Source organism: Lepisosteus oculatus, chromosome 8, assembly GCF_040954835.1.
Source record: "Lepisosteus oculatus isolate fLepOcu1 chromosome 8, fLepOcu1.hap2, whole genome shotgun sequence".
Classification (NCBI taxonomy): Eukaryota; Metazoa; Chordata; class Actinopteri; order Semionotiformes; family Lepisosteidae; genus Lepisosteus; species Lepisosteus oculatus.
In genome coordinates, this window is record NC_090703.1 from 47701197 (window position 1) to 47722594 (window position 21398).

Consider the following 21398-nt stretch of genomic DNA (forward strand, 5'->3'; position numbering starts at 1 on the left):
TAAGAACCCCCATTGCCCCCAGGACAATTCAGAAGCCAGTAAAGGATAGGCAAAAAAAATGTTCTGATGCTCTTTAAATCTGAAGGCTACTGTGGTGAAGAAGGTTTCTACAGTTTTCACCTCAACACTAACCAATGTGAACCTCTTTAGTGTTGTTACCTCTACACGTTCAGAGTGCTGGGAATCAACCAGTCCACATAATCAAAAATATTGGTGTCGTGGAAATCTTGGGACATTTGAGTCCAAGCTATGAGGTAAAGAAGACAGAGGCAGGGAAAGAAAAGCTCACTCTCGCTGGTTAGCATATGGGAGACCACAATTCTGGCTGCTGTTTCCACTCGAGTTTAGGCACTGGCCTAAAACACTGCCAGGCACCATCTTTCTTACAATGACTGCCAAACAATGCTGAAGAAAAACAAAAAAAAACACCACAATGAACCACAAAAGAACCACAATGTGATCAGAAATGTTCTTTTTAGCCTTACTTGTTTGGTAACTACTAAATGAAGCAGAGCAGTCTTCTTATCCATTACTGTTCTTATGTTCTAAGAAGAACAGGGGGCGATCAAAGCCAGCAGGATGTCTTGATCTCTTTAAATCAGCTCCCAGCTACTATCCTCTGCCAATGAACCCAATACTTAGTTCTGCTGAGACCTTACAAGCTAGTCAGGTGAGCTAGGATTCAGATCGCTGGACTGTGGACCTCAGTAACTGTACATGGACAACTCTGAAAGTGGCTGGGGCTTGACAACTGGGGGCTTGGCACTCAACAGAACAGATCCCAGCTACAGACTCAAACTCTTGACCGAGTCTCAGTCACAATTCCTGACTACAAGGCCATTGAACCAGCACTCCCATGTTTCACACCGAACACCCTGCAAAATCCAGTTCATACAGGAGTAGAGGCCACACATTTTTGGGACATGATGACTGTGAGACCTGACCAAACCTGGGGCATCCCTCCCCCCACAACCACAGACACATAGAACTGGTATTTGAAAGGAAACAAAACAAAACATTTCCACCGCACAAACCAAATGACAATCACAAGGCACACTCTTTCTGTTTATGAAGGATACATTTGAATCGCGTGACAAATTCACAGGAAGAGAAGACAAAACTAAAGCCATTCACCCCACACCAATAGGCAGAGAGCATGGAAAATTATGGCCTGAAAAAAAAAACTTCCAATGTACTTTACTAAAATACGCAGCTCCATTCGTATCAGTCTCAGCCACCTTTATCCCACCAAATATCGGAGTGAAAAGAATATGGAGGCTCTGCCTTTTCATTGCTTTCCTTCCACAGATTGTGGCAAAAGTCTTAAAGAAGAGATGTGAACTTAAACTGGCTACAGCAGGACGGCCCAGTGTCGGGAGTGGAGACATGAAATCCATGGACTGGCTTTCTAGGTCTTTTAAAGACCCATGCTCTGCAGAGCACCAGTAATTCCCGCTCCAGATAAACCAGGAAGGACTGAAATTGGGGACTTCAGAGACGAGTTGAAAGGGAAACCAGTAAAAATGTGGGCCCTCCCAGTGTTTTCAATGCATTTACACATTAACTGCAAGATTGGCTTTGTGAAGCTCTACCAGTAATCTGCCCCGTGGAGAAGTAACGTCTGAAGTTACCAGTCACTTCCTACCCATTGCAAAAGTGTTCTCTTCTCTTTTGAGGCTGAGGTCCAAAACTTCCATTTTGGGTAACTATAAAACTGGCCATATTATAGTTTTTGTAACCCACATAAAACTGTTCTAGATGTTACTATGTCCCTGCCTGCTTCAGGACAGCAACCCAACAAAAGCTTGAAGCCACTGCTGTGTCTAAATACGAGTGGGGAAAAAAACTACAACAGTGTAGTGGTTGCAATGCTTTCCTACCAAAAATTGAACCTGTGGTTTTCAGCTGCATTTCTGGGAGAAAAAAAATTAAAAGCATATACTGTGGTTAGCACATGAATGCAAAAGAGGAAATTCCCTTTGAGCTCCTCATGCTTTTACAAGGACAGCCCTTCTACATATTATATGCATTAAGCTGAAATTGTGAACTACCAAGAACTCAGCAGCCATATCACCCTGCAACTCACAACTGGCAGCCCACTGAAGCTCAGCAGGTGTGAGCCTGGTCAGGACCTGGATGGGAGACCTCCTGGGGAAAACTAAGGTTGCTGCTGGAAGAGGTGTTAGTGGGACCAGCAGGGGGTGCTCACCCTGTGGTCCATGTGGGTCCTAATGCCCCAGTATAGTGAGGGGGACACTATCCTGTAAACAGGCGCCGTCCTTCGGATGAGACGTAAAACCGAGGTCCTGACTCTCTGTGGTCATTAAAAATCCCAGGGTGTTTCTTGAAAAGAGTAGGGGTGTACCCCCGGCGTCCTGGCCAAATTCCCCATTGGCCCTTACCAATCATGGCCTCCTAATAATCCCCATCTATGAATTTGCTTCATTACTCTCCTCCCCACTGACACCTGATATGTGGTGAGCGTTCTGGCGCACTATGGCTGCCGTCGCATCATCCAGGTGGATGCTCCACATTGGTGGTGGTGGAGTTCCCATTACCTGTAAAGCACTTTGAGTGAAGTGTCCAGAAAAGCGCTATATAAGTGTAAGCAATTATTATAACTGAAGAGCCACAGTTTTTATTGACTAGAACATCTCATGCTTTTCCTAGACAAACACTCAAGACTTTCTGTTACTACGGATGGACGTGTGCCAAAAACACATTTGTAAAACGGGGGATTCCAGACCTGGTCCTGCAACATCTTGGGGAGCACTATATTCTGGGTGTAACCTGATAGCTTAAGGGTGCTCAGGTTCCCAGGTGGCGGAGGTGGTCTCATAATTTGGTTCTGAAAGATAACTAAATTACGGAGTTTATCAAACTACCTACGCATTTTTCCCCAAACTTTGGAAGCTCAGGTGAACTGTTAAACGTGATGTACTGTGTCTCTCCAGGACCCCTACTTAATAAGCAGTCCATTCTGACAAGGCCCAGTCTCAGCCAGAACCACAGGTTGCAGGACCACATTCATCAGTGATGCAGGTGAGTATGCCAACTAAAGTCAAGCTCCTCTGCTCCAAATTTCTCTGTCCTTCAGTGCCAGAGCATAAAAAAAACAACCTAATAAAACTCAACACTCCATCCAGCACTCTCGCTGTATTTTTTTTTAATTTGCATGTTTATTTGGCAGTCCAAGAAAAACAATTGCACAAGGTCCAAAAAAGTCAGTACAAGGCATTCTCAGCAGTCTGCTGGGAATGAGCAAGTCCTAAAAAAAGCAACACGCCAATTCTTCCCTCAAGTACCCTGCTCCACCCACCCCATATTCCAAACTATCCAGAGTCCTCCTGCCAATATCTATACATTCTGTACGCTCAGGACTACCCCTGCAAATGTAAACAAGTTCTGCCAATAGAGACCCCTCCCATGATTTAACCTGAACGTTCACTTGGCATTTTCTAAGAACAGTGCACAATGCTATATAATCCAAGACACGTGGCACAAAGTTCAAATAATTCCCCTAAACACTCCTAGAGAATAAAGCGACAGGGTGTGAAAGCGCTTCATTTTCACTGTGACATTTATTTTTCAAATTCTCGGACGTTCAATTTAAAGATAAACTCCTATAAACATACCTAAAAGGTCACATCATAATCCCAATAAACATAATGAAGAGAGGGGAAAAAAAAAGCTGAAGACACACTTCTATGCAAATCTGTAGGCTGACAAAAGTTTTGTTTTTTTAGTATTATGGTACAAAACGCAATATGATTGAATGGGACAGCGATACAGGTAAGGTTCTCGGATTTCTCCAGCTCGTGTGAGCGAATTTCAGAGCATGGCCGCCACCCCTCCCCTCTCACTTGCAGCTGAGTGCATGAGTGATTGGCTGATTGAGTCCAGGAATCCCGTCCTCTCCCTCTTCCCTTATTGGCTGGCTGGTTGCCGAGGAGGGGGGGGGGGATGTTACCTAGCGCATACGCATGTGCAGGCTGTGTTTGGGCCCGTCCACGCGCTCCAGCTTCTCGAAGTGCTTCCTGGCATTGCGGATATTGATGAGCGTGGCCGCAGAGGCTGGAGAGAGAAAGAGGGCGGGTGTGTGAGACTGGACAGCGCCATATGGTGGTTTAACAGAAAAACCCACCCGAAAACCTTTTTAAATCCGTGTTTCCAGGCGGCACAATGGGAAACAAAGTAAAAATTTAAAACTGTGTCAGGGGTGCTAATCTGAGGACAGCCTAGCCACAGGACAGGATTGAAGCCACTTTCCTTGAGCTGCAGTTTCACTCTTGTGTCAATAACCTGCACCTGATTTTGGAAAATTGATCTTCTCCCTTATCTAATGAAAAGGGATAAGCTGTTGGAAACAGATACCACTTCAAGAGCTTCTGCACTCAATCTAGGAGGTCCAGCCACATTTCATGCGTGTCCTGTAAAGGTGGGAGACTGTCCAAGTACTGCAAGGCTATGCTGTGATGTCTGGGGGGGAAATGGGAATTTTTAGAGTTGCATCAAAGAAATGCTGTTACAGAGCCACAGTGCGAAATGCCAAAACAGCGACGTTCCTAACACACGGGGTACTTACGTATCGAGGGGTCCGACATGATGACCATCACGTAGGTGTTCGAGGTGAACACGTCAATGAAAGCCGCAAAATTGGAATTGCGGACCTCCATGCTCTGGAAGGAGGCGGCCAGTTTGCTACGAAAACAAATGACACGGATCAAACGAACGAAGGCACCGCCGCAGCGCTGCGTGTCGGCCGAGACGGCCTCGTGGCTTTTTTTTTCTGTTCCGTCTCTGATCCAGCTCGAGTAGGAGCGAATGGACGGGGGGGGGGGGGGGGGGAGAGAGAGAGAGAGAGAGAGAGAGAGAGAGAGAGAGAGAGAGGGCACGACGCACACTGGCAGGGAGGAGAACTGTACCTGCAGCTCAGCTTGAACTGTTTAATGATGTTGCTGATCTTCTCAAACCTGTGGGCGTCTCGCTGCTCCTTGCACTGGTAGTGCGAAATGACCTGAGGGACACGACACGACACGACACATCAGGTCAGCCAGCTCCAGACCACAGAGCTTCCACAGAGTCTCCGCTCCGACAAGATTTAAAACACTCGGATTCAATTATAACAGGGTTATGGAATGGACCTAAACCAGCAGTAACTGGTTCACTGAAAAAGTCACTCCTCCTACTTTTCTTCTTTAAAGATGCCCTGGAGATATACGGATTAATACACTTTCCATAATTTTGCAAAGAGACAGCTTTCAGAAAAGCAGTCATGTTTTCGGCAACTTACCCCCTTCTTCCTGCTTGTAAAAAATGCTTTGGCTTTCAGAGGGACAAGTTTGTTACTCTTGGCTTGACGCAGCCGCATGTTTATTTATGCTAGGTGCCGACTTCCAGCTGGGAGTGCCAAGCTCTAATCATGGATGTATGTGGAACATTCCCAAATTTATCACCCTCTGTATTAGGGATAAACAAGTCCAGGTTCAAAGTGACACAAGGATTCGGCCGATCTTTAAAGGTATCCATAAAATGAGCGTTTCACTGCAGGCCTTCAGCCAGAAATTAAGACAGCCACAACTTCCAGCACTCTTAAGACTCTCAAGAGAGCCAGTGTCTGAATTGCTCTGCTTTCTAAATGCAACTGAAAAGCGATACAAGGTGCGAATTTAACAAACAAAAATGAAAAACTCTCTATATTTTTCAACCGAGAAAGAATTTGGTGACTTGGGTAGAGTTTATCTGGTGTGGATTTAAACTGCGTAACAAACCAAAATCTTGGGATTAAATCTCGCACTTGTTATGCGGTTATTGGTCATTTTCCTCCTTCCTACTTCTCTCTGCCATTCACATGACCCTGACATCTTCCTGCACAACCAGTGTGGTGTAACAGACATGCACTCTGTTTACAAGGTTTGAGGCCCCAGCTCTCACCAGGAAAGTGGCTCTTTCAAACAGCAGCACCTCATCAGCCTCTATGATCTGGGCAAAGTTGCGGAGGTTGGTCTCCAGCTGCTGCACGTTGGGGATCAGCTGGTACACAATACTGGACCAAGCCTGGACGGGACAGATCCGAGGACAGTGTTCAAACAGCAGCACCGGCAAGGACAACAACCCCAGTTCCCACACATACCTTGGAAAGAAATAGCTGAACCATGCTCTGGTAACATATGGCAATGATAACAACAGATGCAATTAAAAAAATCCCCTGATGTGCTTTCTAAGGCTTGGTTTACATCCTCTATATACATTCTTGCATTTCCTACAGTCTATTCTAGTTTCAAAAATGTCAAGAAAACGCAGGACTTGTTTGTTGGGTTTTTACTAACCAAGATGGCGTATCTGTCAGAAACAAAGCCATCTAGGATGCAATAACTTGGCTGGCTGAGAACATGGAATGCGGAGAGTCTCAGCTTGCAGTTTTTCCAGATCACTCATTTTTGGGATGCTGAACCAGGGTTCACACATGGCTCAACCTGTACAGACTGATTCTTGCAAATGTGATAACAGTTCCTTCCATTCCCAGAGCATTTGTCAACTGGAAGGATCACACAGTGTTAGTGTTTTACGTGTTGGAGATAACAAAATCCAACCACCACTGAAGGTGGAGATCCCACCTGGCTGCCATCGTGCACCAGGAGCTCCGCTACACAGCACACACATCAGGTGTGTAGGAACAACTACAGTTCTCTCAGTCAGCTGTGGGGCTCATTGGAGGTACATGTTTCTGATTGCAAACTTACACACGTTTATACAGAAAAGGATATTGCTGTTTCTCGTGGAGGTGAGAATAACTGGATCAATTACTCTTACACCAGATGAATTAATGGGGAAATGAGGTTTAGGGAGGCCATGTTATGCACACTCAGACTAGAAACTGATCCAGGATACAAAGGCTAAAATCCTTAAACTTACAGAGCCATGGGACTTTTAATGACCAAATAGTTAAGACCTTGATTTAATGCATGACCCAAAACAACATCTCCTACAACAGTGTCCCCTTTTACCATACTGGAGCACAGGATTGGAGTTCTAGTCCACAGGGAAGGATTGCCACCTACTGGCCCACCAGTGCACTAACATCCATTACAGAAAAAAACTGGTGTTCCTTTGAGGTCTTCCATCCCAATATGAACGGTGATAATGTGGCTATCAAGGTAAAAGAATGATATACTGACGCTGATTATCGTACAGATGGACAGCCCCTGAATAAAGGTTGTTGTTGTAATACTTAGGACTTTTTGACAGCATGGAACAACTGATAAACATGTCAACAAGCTGCATGTCAATAATAAGACAGTAACACGTCTTGCAGTGAACATGCATGAAACAAGCATGTTCACTCCTGCCACCTACTGGTAACCCAAAACCATTAACAGCAGCAACAGTCTCACTTGGGGCTCTCCAAACCTTAGATTGATAGATAAGACTTTATAGATCCCGAAGGGAAACTGATGAATTCCAGATGAATATCCAGGAATTTGATGAATTCCATGTGAATATCCAGATTCCAGGATATCAGAAATTAGGCTACAAGGTGGTTATGCTACTGTTGAATTACTAAGTGACAACAATGCATTGCAGAGAGATTTGTTAAAGGAAAGTATGTTTTCTTTCATTTTTGCATTGCCTCATGCTAGAGAGGGGAGGCAGGGGTCAGGGGTTCAGTCTGACCACAGTCATTTACAGACATGAGCATGGTTAACCCATGTGGAATACTCCATACTCATTTTAATTGTAAGTTTTAATCAAATGGCAACAATTATCTTACAAAGACAGCAACTATAGAAACAGAGAACACATACTTTTTGCACTTTCAGTTTTATACATTTTTAAAAGCCAAACAGCCCTGTCTTCACCACCTCGACAAGACAAAAATAATGATTTTGTCCTACGGTCACCCTTGTGTTAAGCTCCAATACATCAGAAGACAAAAGCGCATACAAACCCAACAGGAGTCAGTGGTACAGAGATACAAGCACACATTCAAGCCCTCACCTTGTAGAGAGTTTCATCCCAGATAGAGGTCCTGAAACATGTGCACTCCAGGGGGCGGGACAGCCTCTTCAGGTCCTCTTCACGCTCCTTAAATATCTGAAGCCAGTCAGTGGGGGGGGGGGGGGGGGGAATCATGAAGGAGAAAGAAAGGGGTTAAAAGCTGGACCCTTGTACCAATGAGAGGCCCAGCTCTCCCACGCACTAAAAAAAATAACCTTTGACTTCAGTTACACATCAGCTACACCACATTGTCTCCAGGATCTGCTCAGGCACTGGAGAAAAATAAATCACCGGAATTAACAAGTTCACTGCATTACTGCACAAAGTAGTATTATCTGTACTGCATGACTGAAGGGTTCCCCAGGGGTACGTACTGGCAAAGGGCTGGAAGTGAGGGAATGTGCAGTTTAAGCCATCTCTCATCTCTCATCTGTGCTCATCGCTTTGCTGGGGGACAGAGGAGTGAATGATTTATACCCAGCAGGCAGTAGTAAAGTAGTAATGATCTCAATAAAAACATTTAACCCCTTTGTAGAGGGGAAATGACCCACACCTGTTCATAGCTTTTAACAGCAGCTATCTCTTGTTTTTTGTCCTTGACTGTAATTGAGGGACACATTAGTATTTGTAACTGAGCACAATTGTGACATTATTTTTTTCCTTCTGATCTATTGGGAAGGTTGCCCGACTCTCAGCTAACTTGCTTATTTCCTTGGCTAGGGCTCATTCAAGAGAGGCACTCACATCTCAATGTCAAAGAAAGGTGGGAGACAAAATGAGCCCCAGAAGGTCCGCTGCACTGAGAGCAAACACAGTGAAGTGAAAGAAGACAGTAAGAAAGGCCTTCAGTCCCCATCGGTGGCATCAGGACCAGGCTGCCCAGCTCTGCTCACCAGATCTCGCTGGTCCTCCTGCACCAGGTCCATCTTGTGCACCAGGCAGAAGACCTTGGCGTCGGGCGAGTTCTGCAGAATGGCCTCCAGGCAGGACTGGTAGTAATGCATGTCCTTCTCCAGCTCCCGGCTCTCCACGTCAAACACGTAGATCAGCACCTCCACGTTGCGGAAGATGTTGTCACGCTGGCTCGTGAAGTAGTTCTCCATGAAAGTGTCCTGCCTGGGAGAGGAACAGAACAAATGGCATTTAAAACAAACACACTGACAGATATGCCCATTAGTTCCACTGCACTGGCATTCAAACCTGCATGACCAATGGCTTCACGTGCTTGCACTCCACAGCAGTAAACACTAGCTTTGAGGACCTCTTTAACATAAAGCTGTTCTCTCAGGTCTCCCCCATTCTTATTGCTCACACTCTGCCCTTCAATACATCGGCATACGTCTGAGACAAGTAGGCTCCTTGTGGCTCACACTCAATGCTGACTACTCAGCTGTTATGCAATTGCTGTTATGCAATTCTAGACAGAGCCACATGAATTAAATAGCATTTAGCTTTCTGGGAAGGGTTAAATACATCATTCAATGTTTTGCTTTAGACTCTGTTACGCAACCAAGCGAAATCCAATGTTAACAGTGCAGAAGAGGGTGTGTGTGGGGGGGTGGGGGGTGGCAAATACTTCTAATTCTTGCATCAAAATGGCTTACATTTTAAATATAACCATTTATAGAGCCACATTTCTTTTAAAGCTTGTTCAGTTTTGCAAATAAATGGCAGTGTTGAAGGTTAGCACAGTACCTGATCAAGCACTGCCATTCGTATTCAGACGGAGTGAAACGACGATGAGGGGTGTGTAAGTGTCTCAAAGGACAAGGGGTCAAAAATGACTCATGGGCACGATAATGTGGCTAACTCACCCTCCACAGTCCCACAGATTCAGCACAAGGTTACCCAGGAAGCGGACGTGAGAGTGCTCCACATCAACTGAAATGCAAGAAAGAAATGGGTTTTAATTACCAAGTGCTCAAAAAGTTAATGACTTTGATAAATCTCTCTGTAGTTTCTTTTTGATCTTCCTTTTGAACTTCATGACCCACCTGAACTCACATTCCCCTGGTAGCCAGGACTAATACGAAACAGGGAGCACAAAGTGCTAACATATGGGTACGCTCCCAACAGCATATGACTTCCTCAAAAACATCTGTAATCAAATTTAATTTAAAAAAAAACAGGTTGGGAGATCAATATTAGGTAACAGCACGAGCCAGATCTGAGACTGAACTATTTGATGTCTGTACACTAACAATCAGAAAAACAGGGGCAATAAAATATACAGTGGTGTGAAAAAGTATTTGCCCCCTTCCTGATTCCTTATTTTTTTGCATGTTTGTCACACTGAAATGTTTCAGATCATCAAACAAATTGAAATATTAGACAAAGATAACACAAGTAAACACAAAATGCAGTTTTTAAATAAAGGTTTTTATTATTAAGGGGAAAAATAAAATCCAAAACTACATGGCCCTGTGTGAAAACGTGATTGCCCCCTAAACCTAATAACAGGTTGGGCCACCCTTAGCAGCAACAACTGCAATCAAGCATTTGCGATAACTGGCAATGAGTCTTTTACAGCGCTGTGGAGGAATTTTGGCCCACTCATCTTTGCAGAATTGTTGAAATTCAGCCACATTGGAGGGTTTTCGAGCCTTAACCGCTTTTTTAAGCTCATGCCACAACATCTCAATCGGATTCAGGTCAGGACTTTGACTAGGCCACTCCAAAGTCTTAATTTTGTTTTTCTTAAGCCATTCAGAGGTGGACTTCCTGGTGTGTTTTGGATCATTGTCCTGCTGCAGAACCCAAGTGCGCTTCAGCTTGAGGTCACGAACAGATGGCCGGACATTCTCCTTCAGGATTTTTTGATAGACAGCAGAATTCATGGTTCCATTTACCACAGCAACTCTTCCAAGTCCTGAAGCAGCAAAACAGCCCCACACCATCACACTACCACCACCATATTTTACTGTTGGTATGATGTTCTTTTTCTGAAATGCTGTGTTACTTTTACGCCAGATGTAATGGGACACACAGCTTCCAAAAAGTTCAACTTTTGTCTCGTCAGTCCACAGAGTATTTTCCCAAAAAGTCTCTGGCAAAACTGAGACGAGCCTTTATGTTCCTTTTGCTCAGCAGTGGTTTTCGTCTTGGAACTCTGCCATGCTGGCCACTTTTGCCCAGTCTCTTTCTTATGGTGGAGTCATGAACACTGACCTTAACTGAGGGAAGTGAAGCCTGCAGTTCTTTGGATGTTGTTATGGGTTTTTTGTGACCTCTTGGATGAGTCGTCACTGCGCTCTTGGGGTAATTTTGGTCGGCCGGCCACTCCTGGGAAGGTTCACCACTGTTCCATGTTTTCGCCATTTGTGGATAATGGCTCTCACTGTGGTTCGCTGGAGTCCCCAAGCTTTAGAAATGGCTTTATAACCTGTTCCAGACTGATAAATCTCAATTACTCTGTTTCTCATTTGTTCCTGAATTTCTTTGGATCGCAGCATGATGTCTAGCTTTTGAGGATCTTTTGGTCTACTTCACTCTGTCAGGCAGGTCCTATTAAAGTGATTTCTTGATTGAGAACAGGTGTGGCAGTAATCAGGCCTGGGTGTGGCTAGAGAAATTGAACTCAGCTTTCCAAAGATGTGATAAACCACAGTTGATTTATGTTTTAACAGGGGGGGGGGGGCATTCACTTTTTCACACAGGGTCATGTAGCTTTGGATTTTTTTTCCCCTTAATAAGAAAAACCTTAATTTAAAAACTGCATTTTGTGTTTACTTGTGTTATCTTTGTCTAATATTTCAATTTGTTTGATGATCTGAAACATTTCAGTGTGACAAACATGCAAAAAAATAAGAAATCAGGAAGGGGGCAAACACTTTTTCACACCACTGTATTACAGAACAGCAGATGTAATCCTCAATTCATTATAAGGATTCTAATACCATCCTTTAGTTTGTTTTTATAGGGTTATAGGGACAACGGCCCATATCTTGTTAGCACAGTGCTTACTGGTTGCTCCCAGCCTCCTGGTGTCCCTGGCGATGTAGTTGGCAAAGATAATCGATCTCATGCTGGTCTTCCCAGACCCGCTCTTTCCCATCAACAGCACCTGTGTGCAAAGGATTGCAGAGACAATGAGGGACAATGATTTTACAGCTCTACTGGACAATCTGAATCCGAAGCTCCAAATCACTGTTTGGATCCTAATACAAATTTTAGGTCTCTCTTTCCAGCTCAGCTTCCCCCCTCAGTATTCAGGGTTCAACTTTAAACAAGTTTACTGCGTTTAACTAGACAAGCTCTGCACTGCTATCATGTTTGTTAGTAGAATGAATGGCACCTATAGGATAGCTAAAGAAGGACTTAGTACAACAATAACAACAATAAGATTCGATATAGTACATGTAATCCCAAAGCACTAATAGGAGGGTACACTGAAGTGCAGCACCAGCACCAGCTGAATACAGAGGGACCTTTAGGGGTGTCAAATTGTGCAAGAACATTATGGGACTCAGCTAGGATACCCGGGTTAAGACCCCAGCTCATAGGAACAGTGCCCTGGGATCCTTTAAGATCTCGGCAGCATCTGTTCAATATCAGGCTATTTCTCAATGGAGATAGATGTCCTTACGCCGTACTGTGCTTTTAGCAGAACCAGAGACACCTGAACCTTTGGTTTTAACGCTGGTGGTGATGTGGTGCGCAGGACTGGTAATCTTGGAATAACAGTTGCAGACTATAGATGCGTCCCGCTCCCCCTGTGGAGAAAGTGCCGGCCACAGTCTTCCACCCCTTCCTACCTTTTTCTTCATGGCTGTGCTCGACATGGCCTCGTCGGCCAGACTTCCACTGAACCTGCGGCGCCCCGCGTCCCCAAAGAGCACCCCCGGTCTCTCTGCTGCACCCCGTCTCTTGCTACCAGACAGGCGACTGCTTCCCCGAGGTTCGGCTAAGAAGAGAGCAGGGAAAGACGAGAATGGAGAGAAAGATGGAGCTTGCGCACGTGTGAGGGGGAATTCAAGGCGCCGCAACTGAACTATCAAAGTCCAGAGACGCCCTGCAGAACACAGTTGTCTGCTGGAGCCACACAGGGGAATGCAGGAAACGCAATACTAACCTGCAGCTTATGGAAGGATAGCACTTACACGCAATCCACAGGCCCGTCTATGACCTCATTCTGGCATAAGATCTGCAAGAGACAGCCCCATGAATTTAGCTTCCCAGAATGCTTTCACAGGGATAGACCGTGCACCGCGCACACAGAGTCAATGAACTGTGGTACCCCATCCACCATTACACTGCACACTTACAAAGAACTGGGGTATAATCTTTGGCAAAAAAAAAAATACTGACCTCTTCTGGCAGATGTCCGGACTCACAAAACCCCTATGTAAAGTTCAGCGCCCGGGTCTCTCTGACAGATCAATCCGTTTTTATCGTCCGGTGATCACAAGCGCGCTCCACAACAAAGCTGACTGATCATGTGCTGATGACTACGACTGTAGTGTAGTGGCTTATTCAAAGCTCCAGGGGGCGTCTGGTGACAAAGGTTAAGCCTGTATAGCCTATAAATAGAATTTAATTCTACACTTCTTGCCACTGAGCTACCTTCACTGTAAACACCTAGAATATGACTACACACTGGCGGTAATACTCAAAGGGAGCATCAGTTTCCATCTGCAAGACGAATAGCTCCATTATGTAACTTTGAACTGACTGACGGAATTACACAAATAACCCACAGATTTACAGGAACAGACCGTACCGGCAGCTGTGTGTTAACTGGTGGGTACCGTGAGGACGACGTGATTGAAACTTCATGTACAGCAGCAACGGGAGAAACAAGCGCTTTGTCACGGAAGACACTGGCAAATTGATACGGGCGTGCTTGAATCACTACGAATTTCAGTGTGTGTATAAAGAACCCAGTATAAAACAACTCAGTAAGTGCGTCCTAACTATAAAACTGGTAAGTATTAAGAAAGCATTTACGAAAGTCAAAATACAGTGAGCGACCAGCACTGTCTCACGGTAACAGAGCAACAACAAGCCTCTTGTAGCTCTTCCGAAGATATCGTATCAAAGCCGTACTTAGAATTATTTTAAAAAACAGACAACTCCTTCATATAAAAAGGATTGAATTATACAAAACTCGCTTACTTCGTTTATTTAAGTCTTCGAGTGTCCCATTTCTTTAAGCTTTTGTATCCGCAATGCTCAGTCAGGCCCAAAACAGGAATCTCTCCGCTCGCTCACGTGACGCCCCAGAGACCACCCCCATCACGTGAGACGGACCGGAAGTGGATTTCAACAGACAGCAGGAGACGCATGCGTAAATGCCTTTGTCCGTTCATTACAAAAATACCCCCCAAATTCCCTTTTTAAGCGTTACAACTGATATCTCCTGTAAGTCTTCATCTCTGGGCTGTAGCTCACTTCACACCGAAAGATATGTTTCTTTGTGAAGGTCTACACCTGCAAACCTTAACCATCTCATCTTGATGGCAGGGAAATTTTATTCATGTAATATCTATTAAATGATTTATCGCTAACTTACCTGGTAAAAAAAAACATGTCCCTGTTGAAACCTATTATGTCTGAGATATAGTGGACTAGTATTTTTTCATGCAGCCCTGCTCGATAATATTTACCTCTGTACTCTGTGTTTTGTGAGTAATTGGGATTCCATACAGTTTCACTCCTCACTTGGCAGCTGTACGTATAAACAAGTTAGTGAGGCATAAATGCATTATGTAGACGATATCACTTCTGAAACTGGAGAGACTGTCAACTTTGTTAATTTGAGGCCTTTCCATTGTTAAAGAGCAAAGAAGGTGGCATCCCTCTAAGAAAAACCAACCTTCTCCTTCAGCTTTCTCTCCCTTGAGCCAGCTGGGTCGATAACAATTTCTCTCGAGTCCCTTCGTCAGCTGCCCTTTCTGACGGCTCCTGCTGAATATAACACAACACATGACCTCCCCCTATTTGAAAATACTGCTGATTATGATGCACCAGACTGTGTGGCAAGGATAGAACTGCTGTTTAAAGCTGTTTGTGAGTCGCTAGCATTCCATTTTATTTCTGTTTTTAAAAGTTGTTATGATTATTGTAATCATCTCACGACACTGAGTGACGTCCTCTGTTCTTTGCTGAGGCTGGAGGCCAGAGGCCAGGTTAGTCTATCAGCAGTATTCTGCCTGTTGCCCGGGCCCCAGGACTCTTTCAGCAGAGGATCAGAGTTTGATCCTGCACGTTTTCGGCTAAGACATTAACATTCCTTTTATCTGGATAACGATCTCAGCCCTGGAGAAATGAGCCATTTTTCACATTTAAAGACCTTGAAACTGCCCCCCCTCCAAACAACATCAACACACTGCTCTGCTATCTCCAGGCTATTAACAGGTGGCTAAATAATGCAGAGAATTCTGAGAAGGACAGCCTGAGTCCTCTTTAATCTCTCGTTGCTATGGCACTGTGGCCAAACTTCAGGATTGACAAACTTTTTAGTTCTTTTAGGGCAAGGCAACATTTTTAATCGATAGTTCAGGTGGGTGGCTGCGTCAGCATGTGTAGGCTGGAAAGGAACAAGTAATAGGGTTATTCCATGCTGAAAAAAAAAGAAGGAAGAAAACACAATGTTTTGGCTGTGGAGCCTTCTTCAGGTGTGCATTTTTTTAATTGATGCCCAATGTTTAGCATCGGCAAAGTCTATTTTGATAACAAAGCAGTAGAATTAGGCTATATCAGGGTACATCCAAAAAGCAGTAAATGTGATATTGGTTGTATGTCCAGTATGGTGTCCAGCAATGCATAGCCCTACCATTTTACTTTGTTGCCTTCTGTTCTGTGGGGCTGATTTCTTGAGTAGACAGTGTTTTCACAACTCCACTAGAGCTCCACCGACAGCCTGGAGGAACTGAACCTCTCCAGTCTTGAACAGAGAGGACTAGGAGGAGACCTGATAGAGATCGTCAATTCCCCCTCCAGGTGTGACAGTCCCCGGCTTGTGCTCTTCCTCCGTTTGAATAGCGAAATTCAATTGAATAGCGAGACAGACCACTGTATTCAAAGCCAAGAACAGGGGGTACTTGTTTTTTACTTAAGACCACCCTCAGAGGAGGGAGTAAAGAACAAAACAGACCAGACATTTGCTCAGCTCACAGGCAGGAACAGCTCTGCTGACACAAGGGGCCCTGTGCTGTCAGTGGGACTCTGGGATTGGGATTTGGATTGGGATTGGGATTGGGTGGCATCAGCTCAGTCCAGCCCGTTCAGGGGCAGGATCAGCACTGTGGATGCACGGGCCCTGTGCTCTTTCTTGCTACACAACCTCACGGTGTTGCAGCACAGCGATGGCCGATCCCAGAGGATGGAAAAACAACGTCAGCCCCGAGAGTGATAAATCACCGCATCTGATGCATCTCAAACACAGCTAAATCACCCAGACGTGCCCCCTCGCGGCCTGACGAGCACGACCCTGCAGCTTCATCGTCTTAACGTTGTGTGATTTCTTCCGCCCCGCGCAGATAGAACTCCGCCCCTGCGATGTCGAGAAGCCCTGCCAAATACACCGTGATCAAACAATGCCTCCTGCCACTCGCCTGCAAACTGCTCTGCAATTAAATGGAAAGGAACTGATGACAAAATAAAACACTAACAGCCTGGTCTAATCTTGGCCGGAGGCCAGCCAAATTAAACTGGGTTGATTCAGAGATGATGCTAGGGCAACCAACTATCAAGCACAAAACGGAGCACGCAAAAACACATTTCTATCTGATCTCTTGAAATTAGGCAGCATGCAAGGTCCAACACGGGTGACCTTTAAGAAGACTGGAAGCATTCTGGAAGTCTGACTCAGTACATTGTGCGTTTTTTTTTCCTTGGGGGAGTAGGACTCCTCTTGGCGTGGACCCTTTCTAAGAACATGGACTTTGAAAGAAATGGTGAAACAAGGAAACCACTGCTGAAAAAATAGTCAAGCAGGGTATGGCTGCCTTTAACAAAAAAAAAATTGCGCCCTCTAGTGGCTACAATTGGAAAGAGCGGTTCACCCTGCATTTAATTGCTCATTAAAGTCCAAATCAATCGCCTTGCAAAACATTTATGAACAACCAATTGTAACAAAATGCTACCTTATCCCCCTCCTCAGCTTGTGGAGATGCCCAAAGCCCCGCTGAGGGAGGCTGGCGCTGCCTGAACTCGTACTGACAGCAGGCGCGTTCATTCTCCGCTGCTCTCCGGGAACAGCGCGCCAGCTGACGGCTCACTCTCAGCAGGCACCCTGCTCTGGAGGACAGGCTCTTGGGGAGACAGGACGTGCCCAAGGGGTGTGCTGAGCACATCAGGGAGAATATTCCTGCTCCACAGCCCTCCGGCCACGTCACCCAGGTCATTTAAAGGGAAACCGGCTGGTTCTGGCACTGAAAAACGTTAGAGCAAGACAGCTTGTGGCAAACAGGCTTGTGCCTGTCATATTGGAAGAGGCTGTCGGCGACCTTCGTTGATTGATTTCGCGCCATCCTACTGCTCCTTTCTCGGGGAATCTATTCTAATGGATCTTACTGCCCTTAACTGTCTCTTTGAACCTTTTGCCTTGACTTGGAAGACAGCAAGTCACGTTAAAACCAGCACGATGGCCCGTCAGTGTCCTGTGGGGAACACCAGCTGAAGACAGCCAGGCAGGAAGCAGGACCGGAGCTTTCTTGCTCTGGCAGGTAGACGTTGGGGGTCTCCACCTCTTATTCCCTCCCGTTGGAGAATATTCCACCTCTGCTCCACTGGAATGGTAAAGCCGGGTGTGTTAAAAAAAGGACGGTTTCTATGCTCAGCATCCGACAGGGTGAAAGCCAGGGAACATCCAGATCCGTTGCTTGGAATTGTGCGACACGCAGACACAGGGAGAATTTCATCTGCATCCCCTGGGAAACGTGAAAGGAAATTTACAACTCCCCCCACCTCATGGCACAGACCTGCATTTGGCTCAGTGCACTCTGAGAGTCCCCTTATTGCAGGTCTTTGCAGAGATAAGGTTTCATAAAGCTGTCTGAGACATTAAGGTGCAGTTCCATCTGTTCTTGCTCATCCTTCTGCATCGGCAAGCAGCAAAGGGAAACTCGGGGAGCACCGTAAACCTTCGGGGGGAATCGGATGAGATATTATGAGAGAGGATATCCTTTCCCATAAAATGTGTGGATTGTGGACTATCGGGATTTTGGCTGCCTACTGTACATCTTCCGGACAAAGAGTGCAGAGTGAACATGAATCTCCTCTTGTGGAGCCTTTGGATGTGATGGAGTAGTGATTGTTTCTTCAATCGTCTTTATGACTCGAGGCAGTGGGAGTGATCATCACACTGTCCTGTCGACAGCCCATGGGCTAGCTGTCTGTGTCTGACTCTTATTGTCTTATTGTCTGGCTCCTGTTTGTGCTCTTCAGGAGGATTTGGCTAGAGAGGTGGGAGGGGGCACAAGTGAGCAGAGCACGCAAAAGGGCATTTTTCTCTCGTTAAAAGCTGTGAAACTCTACGCTACAAGAGAGGGTACTGCCCTGACAAGGGATGTCCTGCCCACGGGTAAAGAAACCACTCTGAAGGATACGCCTTCCTCCAGCAGCCAGTGAAAGCATCATGGTTATGCGCATCAGCGACAGCTGACGGCAGATTCACAGCAAGCACCATAAGCGAACCTGTGCTCACGTTGATATTTAATGAGTGGTCCGCAAGAGCACAGCCGTTCAACCACTCCTGCTGTCACTGCATGTGCGCCAACTGAGCTCCAGCGCAGCTCTGGCTTCTGACCTCTGGCCTCTGCTACAACGATAAAAGCCACGCTAAGACTCGAGATATTTGCTCCTGGAGAGTGGTGCCTTTGTTGCTTTGCATAGTCTGTAACCCTGGTCCATGGAACAGCCAAGACTGCAGGGACGCCCTGTGCTACTCTGAGCTAAGCAGCACCTGCCCAGCCTTCCATGGATGTTGTGTGGAACCTCAGCCTTCCTTTCAACGAGACGGACGACTCCGCCGAATCACTGCTCGGCCCCGTGTCCCTGTTCGAGCCACACACGCTGGTGCCGGTCACGGCGGTCTGCGTGGTGCTCTTCCTGCTGGGGGTGAGCGGTAACGTAGCCACCCTCTTGGTTTTTTGGAGCTTCCGGGAGATGCGCACCACCACCAACCTCTACCTGTCCAGCATGGCCCTCTCCGACATTCTCATCTTTGCTGGGCTGCCCTTTGACCTCTACCGCCTGTGGAGGTACCGCCCCTTCCCGTTCGGGGACTTCCTGTGCCGCTTCCAGTTCTACCTGAGCGAGACCTGCACCTACGCCACCATCCTGCACGTCACGGCCCTCAGCATGGAGCGCTACCTGGCCATCTGCTTCCCCCTGCACGCCAAGACCCTGGTCACCAAGGACCGGGTCCAGCGGGTCATCGGGGCGCTCTGGGCCGTTTCCATGGCCACGGCGGGGCCCGTGTTCTTCCTGTTTCACACGGAGGGCCAGGAGTGCCGGCAGACCGAAGAGGCGGTGACCTCCGGGCTCCTGCACACCCTGACCTGGCTCTCCACACTGTACTTCTTCCTCCCACTCGCCTGCCTCTCCCTGCTGTACGGCCTGATCGGCAGGAAGCTGTGGCGGTCCCGTGGGCAGGTTGGCGGCCCCCACGCCCGCGGCCGGGAGAGGTCCCACCGGCAGACCATCAGGATTCTGGGTAAGAACTAGCAGGGGGGGAAAAGCAGAAGGGCGGGGGGGCGCTTGGGTTTCTGGCGCGGAGCAAAGTTACACTTCCGGGCTGGGACTGGGAGCCAGCCGTGAAGGTCCTGAATGAGGGAAAAGCATTGTTCAATTCCCCAGCCCAGTGAAGCACGGTCTCTAGGCACGCTTCTGAACAGGGACAATTCGCTGATCAAGCCCATGAAGAGTGGCCAAATATTACAGTGGCTCTGTCTTGTCAAATTTACTAACATGCCTTTAAATCGTGAGCTGACCACGGTGCAGCCCTTCCTCCTCCTCTGGTTCTTGACTGAACGAACAGACGTCGTCTATCCTCTTGGTTTTATCTCGGTGAGCCCTAATGTTGAGGGCACCTTGCCTCTAATGAAGCACATTGTCCATCTCGCTGCCACTGCTGATTAAAAGCTGTACTGCCACAGTCCTGCTTTTATTTAACATGCACTAGAGCCACGCTCTGATATTGCCTGTTTTTTTTTTTTATTGAGTTGGACGAAAGATCACGCAGACCTAATAGAAAAAACATTTTATATACTGCGGTAGCATCAACGGGATGATTGTGCAAGATAACACAGTTATAAACCCAAGGCACTTAACAGGTGCTGTAAAAGCTAGGCACCAGAAAGGACAAATTAAAATCATTTACCACCATTAATCATACCAGCTTGGAGACTGATCTTGAGTTTGCGGTTCCATTTTTCTGGCTGTAGGTTCATTGATGCCGTGTGTGCTGGAATCATACGTCTCTCTTTAGTTTGTGTTTCTCAGCTCTCACCTGTATTGGAAAAACTAAAGGTTTTTTTTTAGAATTTTGTAGTTTGAGGTATGATTAATTTAAACTGGCGAGAGTAACTGTAACAGATTAAGCATAAGAGCCACGATTTACAGGTTTGCATGGAAACCCAGCCTGCAGTTAAATGCAAATAACTGTTCCCTTCCATTGCTCAGTGACGCGTGGTTTCCAGGCTGCTACTCAAATGGGGTCAATTCGCTGATAAACCACGTAAATTGTGGCCAGATAGCAGCTCTGTGTCTTGTTTATGTCAAATAAAGCAGAAGTGTTTAAAAGAGGGACACTGGGTGGGCAGAACTGCTGTAGAGGGGCAACTGGTTCCCTCGCTCTGTAAGTGTGGCAGCTGTCCTGAACGGCTCTCTGTCCCCTCCAGTCTTGGCGGTGCTGTCCTTCGCCCTGTGCTGGCTGCCGTTCTACGTGGGCCGGATCTTCTTCTCCAGCGTGGCGTGGGCGACGTGGGCGGGGCAGGAGGTGGAGTCTCTGTACGCCGCCTCCCAGAGCTTCAACCTGGCCGCCATGCTGCTCTTCTACCTCGGCGCCTGCGTCAACCCCGTGCTCTACAACCTGCTGTCGGCGCGCTACCGAGCCGCGCTGCGCCGCCTGCTGCGGCCGGCGGGCCGCGCCCCCGCCGCGCGCGCCCGCGGCTGCAGCCGGAGCAGCCACGTCACCCCCCCCGGCGACACGGACGCCAGCACGTGTGTGTGATGGGGCAGGGACGGGGGCTGCAGAGCCGCTGGACATTTCGGCACGCTGCAGCGAATCCGGCTCGTTCTTGCAGAGCAGTAACAATGCTTGAATGGAGATCAAGCGGCAGACATACTCTTCACAAGCTCGGTGCCCCCCCCACAGCGACCGTTTCAATTCAAAAGTAATTGAACTAAAAGTAACTAAACCAAACAGCAAAAAAGTACAGGCTCCCACGCAGGAA

General features: G+C 46.8%; 2 protein-coding genes across 3 annotated transcripts; one reads left to right on the plus strand and one right to left on the minus strand.

Annotated features, from left to right (window-relative positions):
• Window positions 1-3159: 3159 nt before the first annotated feature.
• Window positions 3160-14231, minus strand: rraga (Ras-related GTP binding A). 2 transcript variants are annotated; one of them, XM_006632867.3, is made up of 11 exons: window positions 14113-14231; window positions 13070-13141; window positions 12753-12901; window positions 11962-12061; window positions 9813-9879; window positions 8892-9114; window positions 7999-8094; window positions 5935-6057; window positions 4926-5017; window positions 4586-4701; window positions 3160-4074 (listed from the first exon to the last, which is right to left on the minus strand). In XM_006632867.3, exons 3-11 carry the CDS (start codon window positions 12777-12779, stop codon window positions 3971-3973), a joined length of 948 nt encoding a protein of 315 aa, XP_006632930.1. In that variant the 5' UTR covers window positions 12780-12901; window positions 13070-13141; window positions 14113-14231; the 3' UTR covers window positions 3160-3970. The 2 variants fall into 2 exon arrangements, with proteins under 2 accessions (XP_006632930.1, XP_015207263.1); XM_015351777.2 differs by lacking the exon at window positions 14113-14231 and adding an exon at window positions 13306-13420.
• A 4180-nt stretch (window positions 14232-18411) lies between these two features.
• Window positions 18412-21175, plus strand: mlnrb (motilin receptor b). Its single transcript, XM_015351547.2, has 2 exons — window positions 18412-19657; window positions 20844-21175. The coding sequence occupies exons 1-2, from the start codon at window positions 18919-18921 to the stop codon at window positions 21173-21175; spliced, it is 1071 nt and encodes a 356-aa protein (XP_015207033.2). The 5' UTR covers window positions 18412-18918.
• The last annotated feature ends 223 nt before the right edge of the window (window positions 21176-21398 follow it).

What these genes read in the sequence shown, in the direction of transcription:
- rraga (XM_006632867.3), bottom strand. Translation starts at nt 12,779, where the DNA reads ATGTCGAGCACAGCCATGAAGAAAAAG. An exon ending in CAGGAGGCTGGGAGCAACCA is followed by an intron (nt 9,880 to 11,961) that starts GTAAGCACTGTG and finishes CTTGCATTTCAG; the next exon opens with TTGATGTGGAGCACTCTCAC. An exon ending in CATGTCGGACCCCTCGATAC is followed by an intron (nt 4,075 to 4,585) that starts GTAAGTACCCCG and finishes TTCTCTCTCCAG; the next exon opens with CCTCTGCGGCCACGCTCATC.
- mlnrb (XM_015351547.2), top strand. Translation starts at nt 18,919, where the DNA reads ATGGATGTTGTGTGGAACCTCAGCCTTCCTTTCAACGAGACGGACGAC. An exon ending in GCAGACCATCAGGATTCTGG is followed by an intron (nt 19,658 to 20,843) that starts GTAAGAACTAGC and finishes TGTCCCCTCCAG; the next exon opens with TCTTGGCGGTGCTGTCCTTC.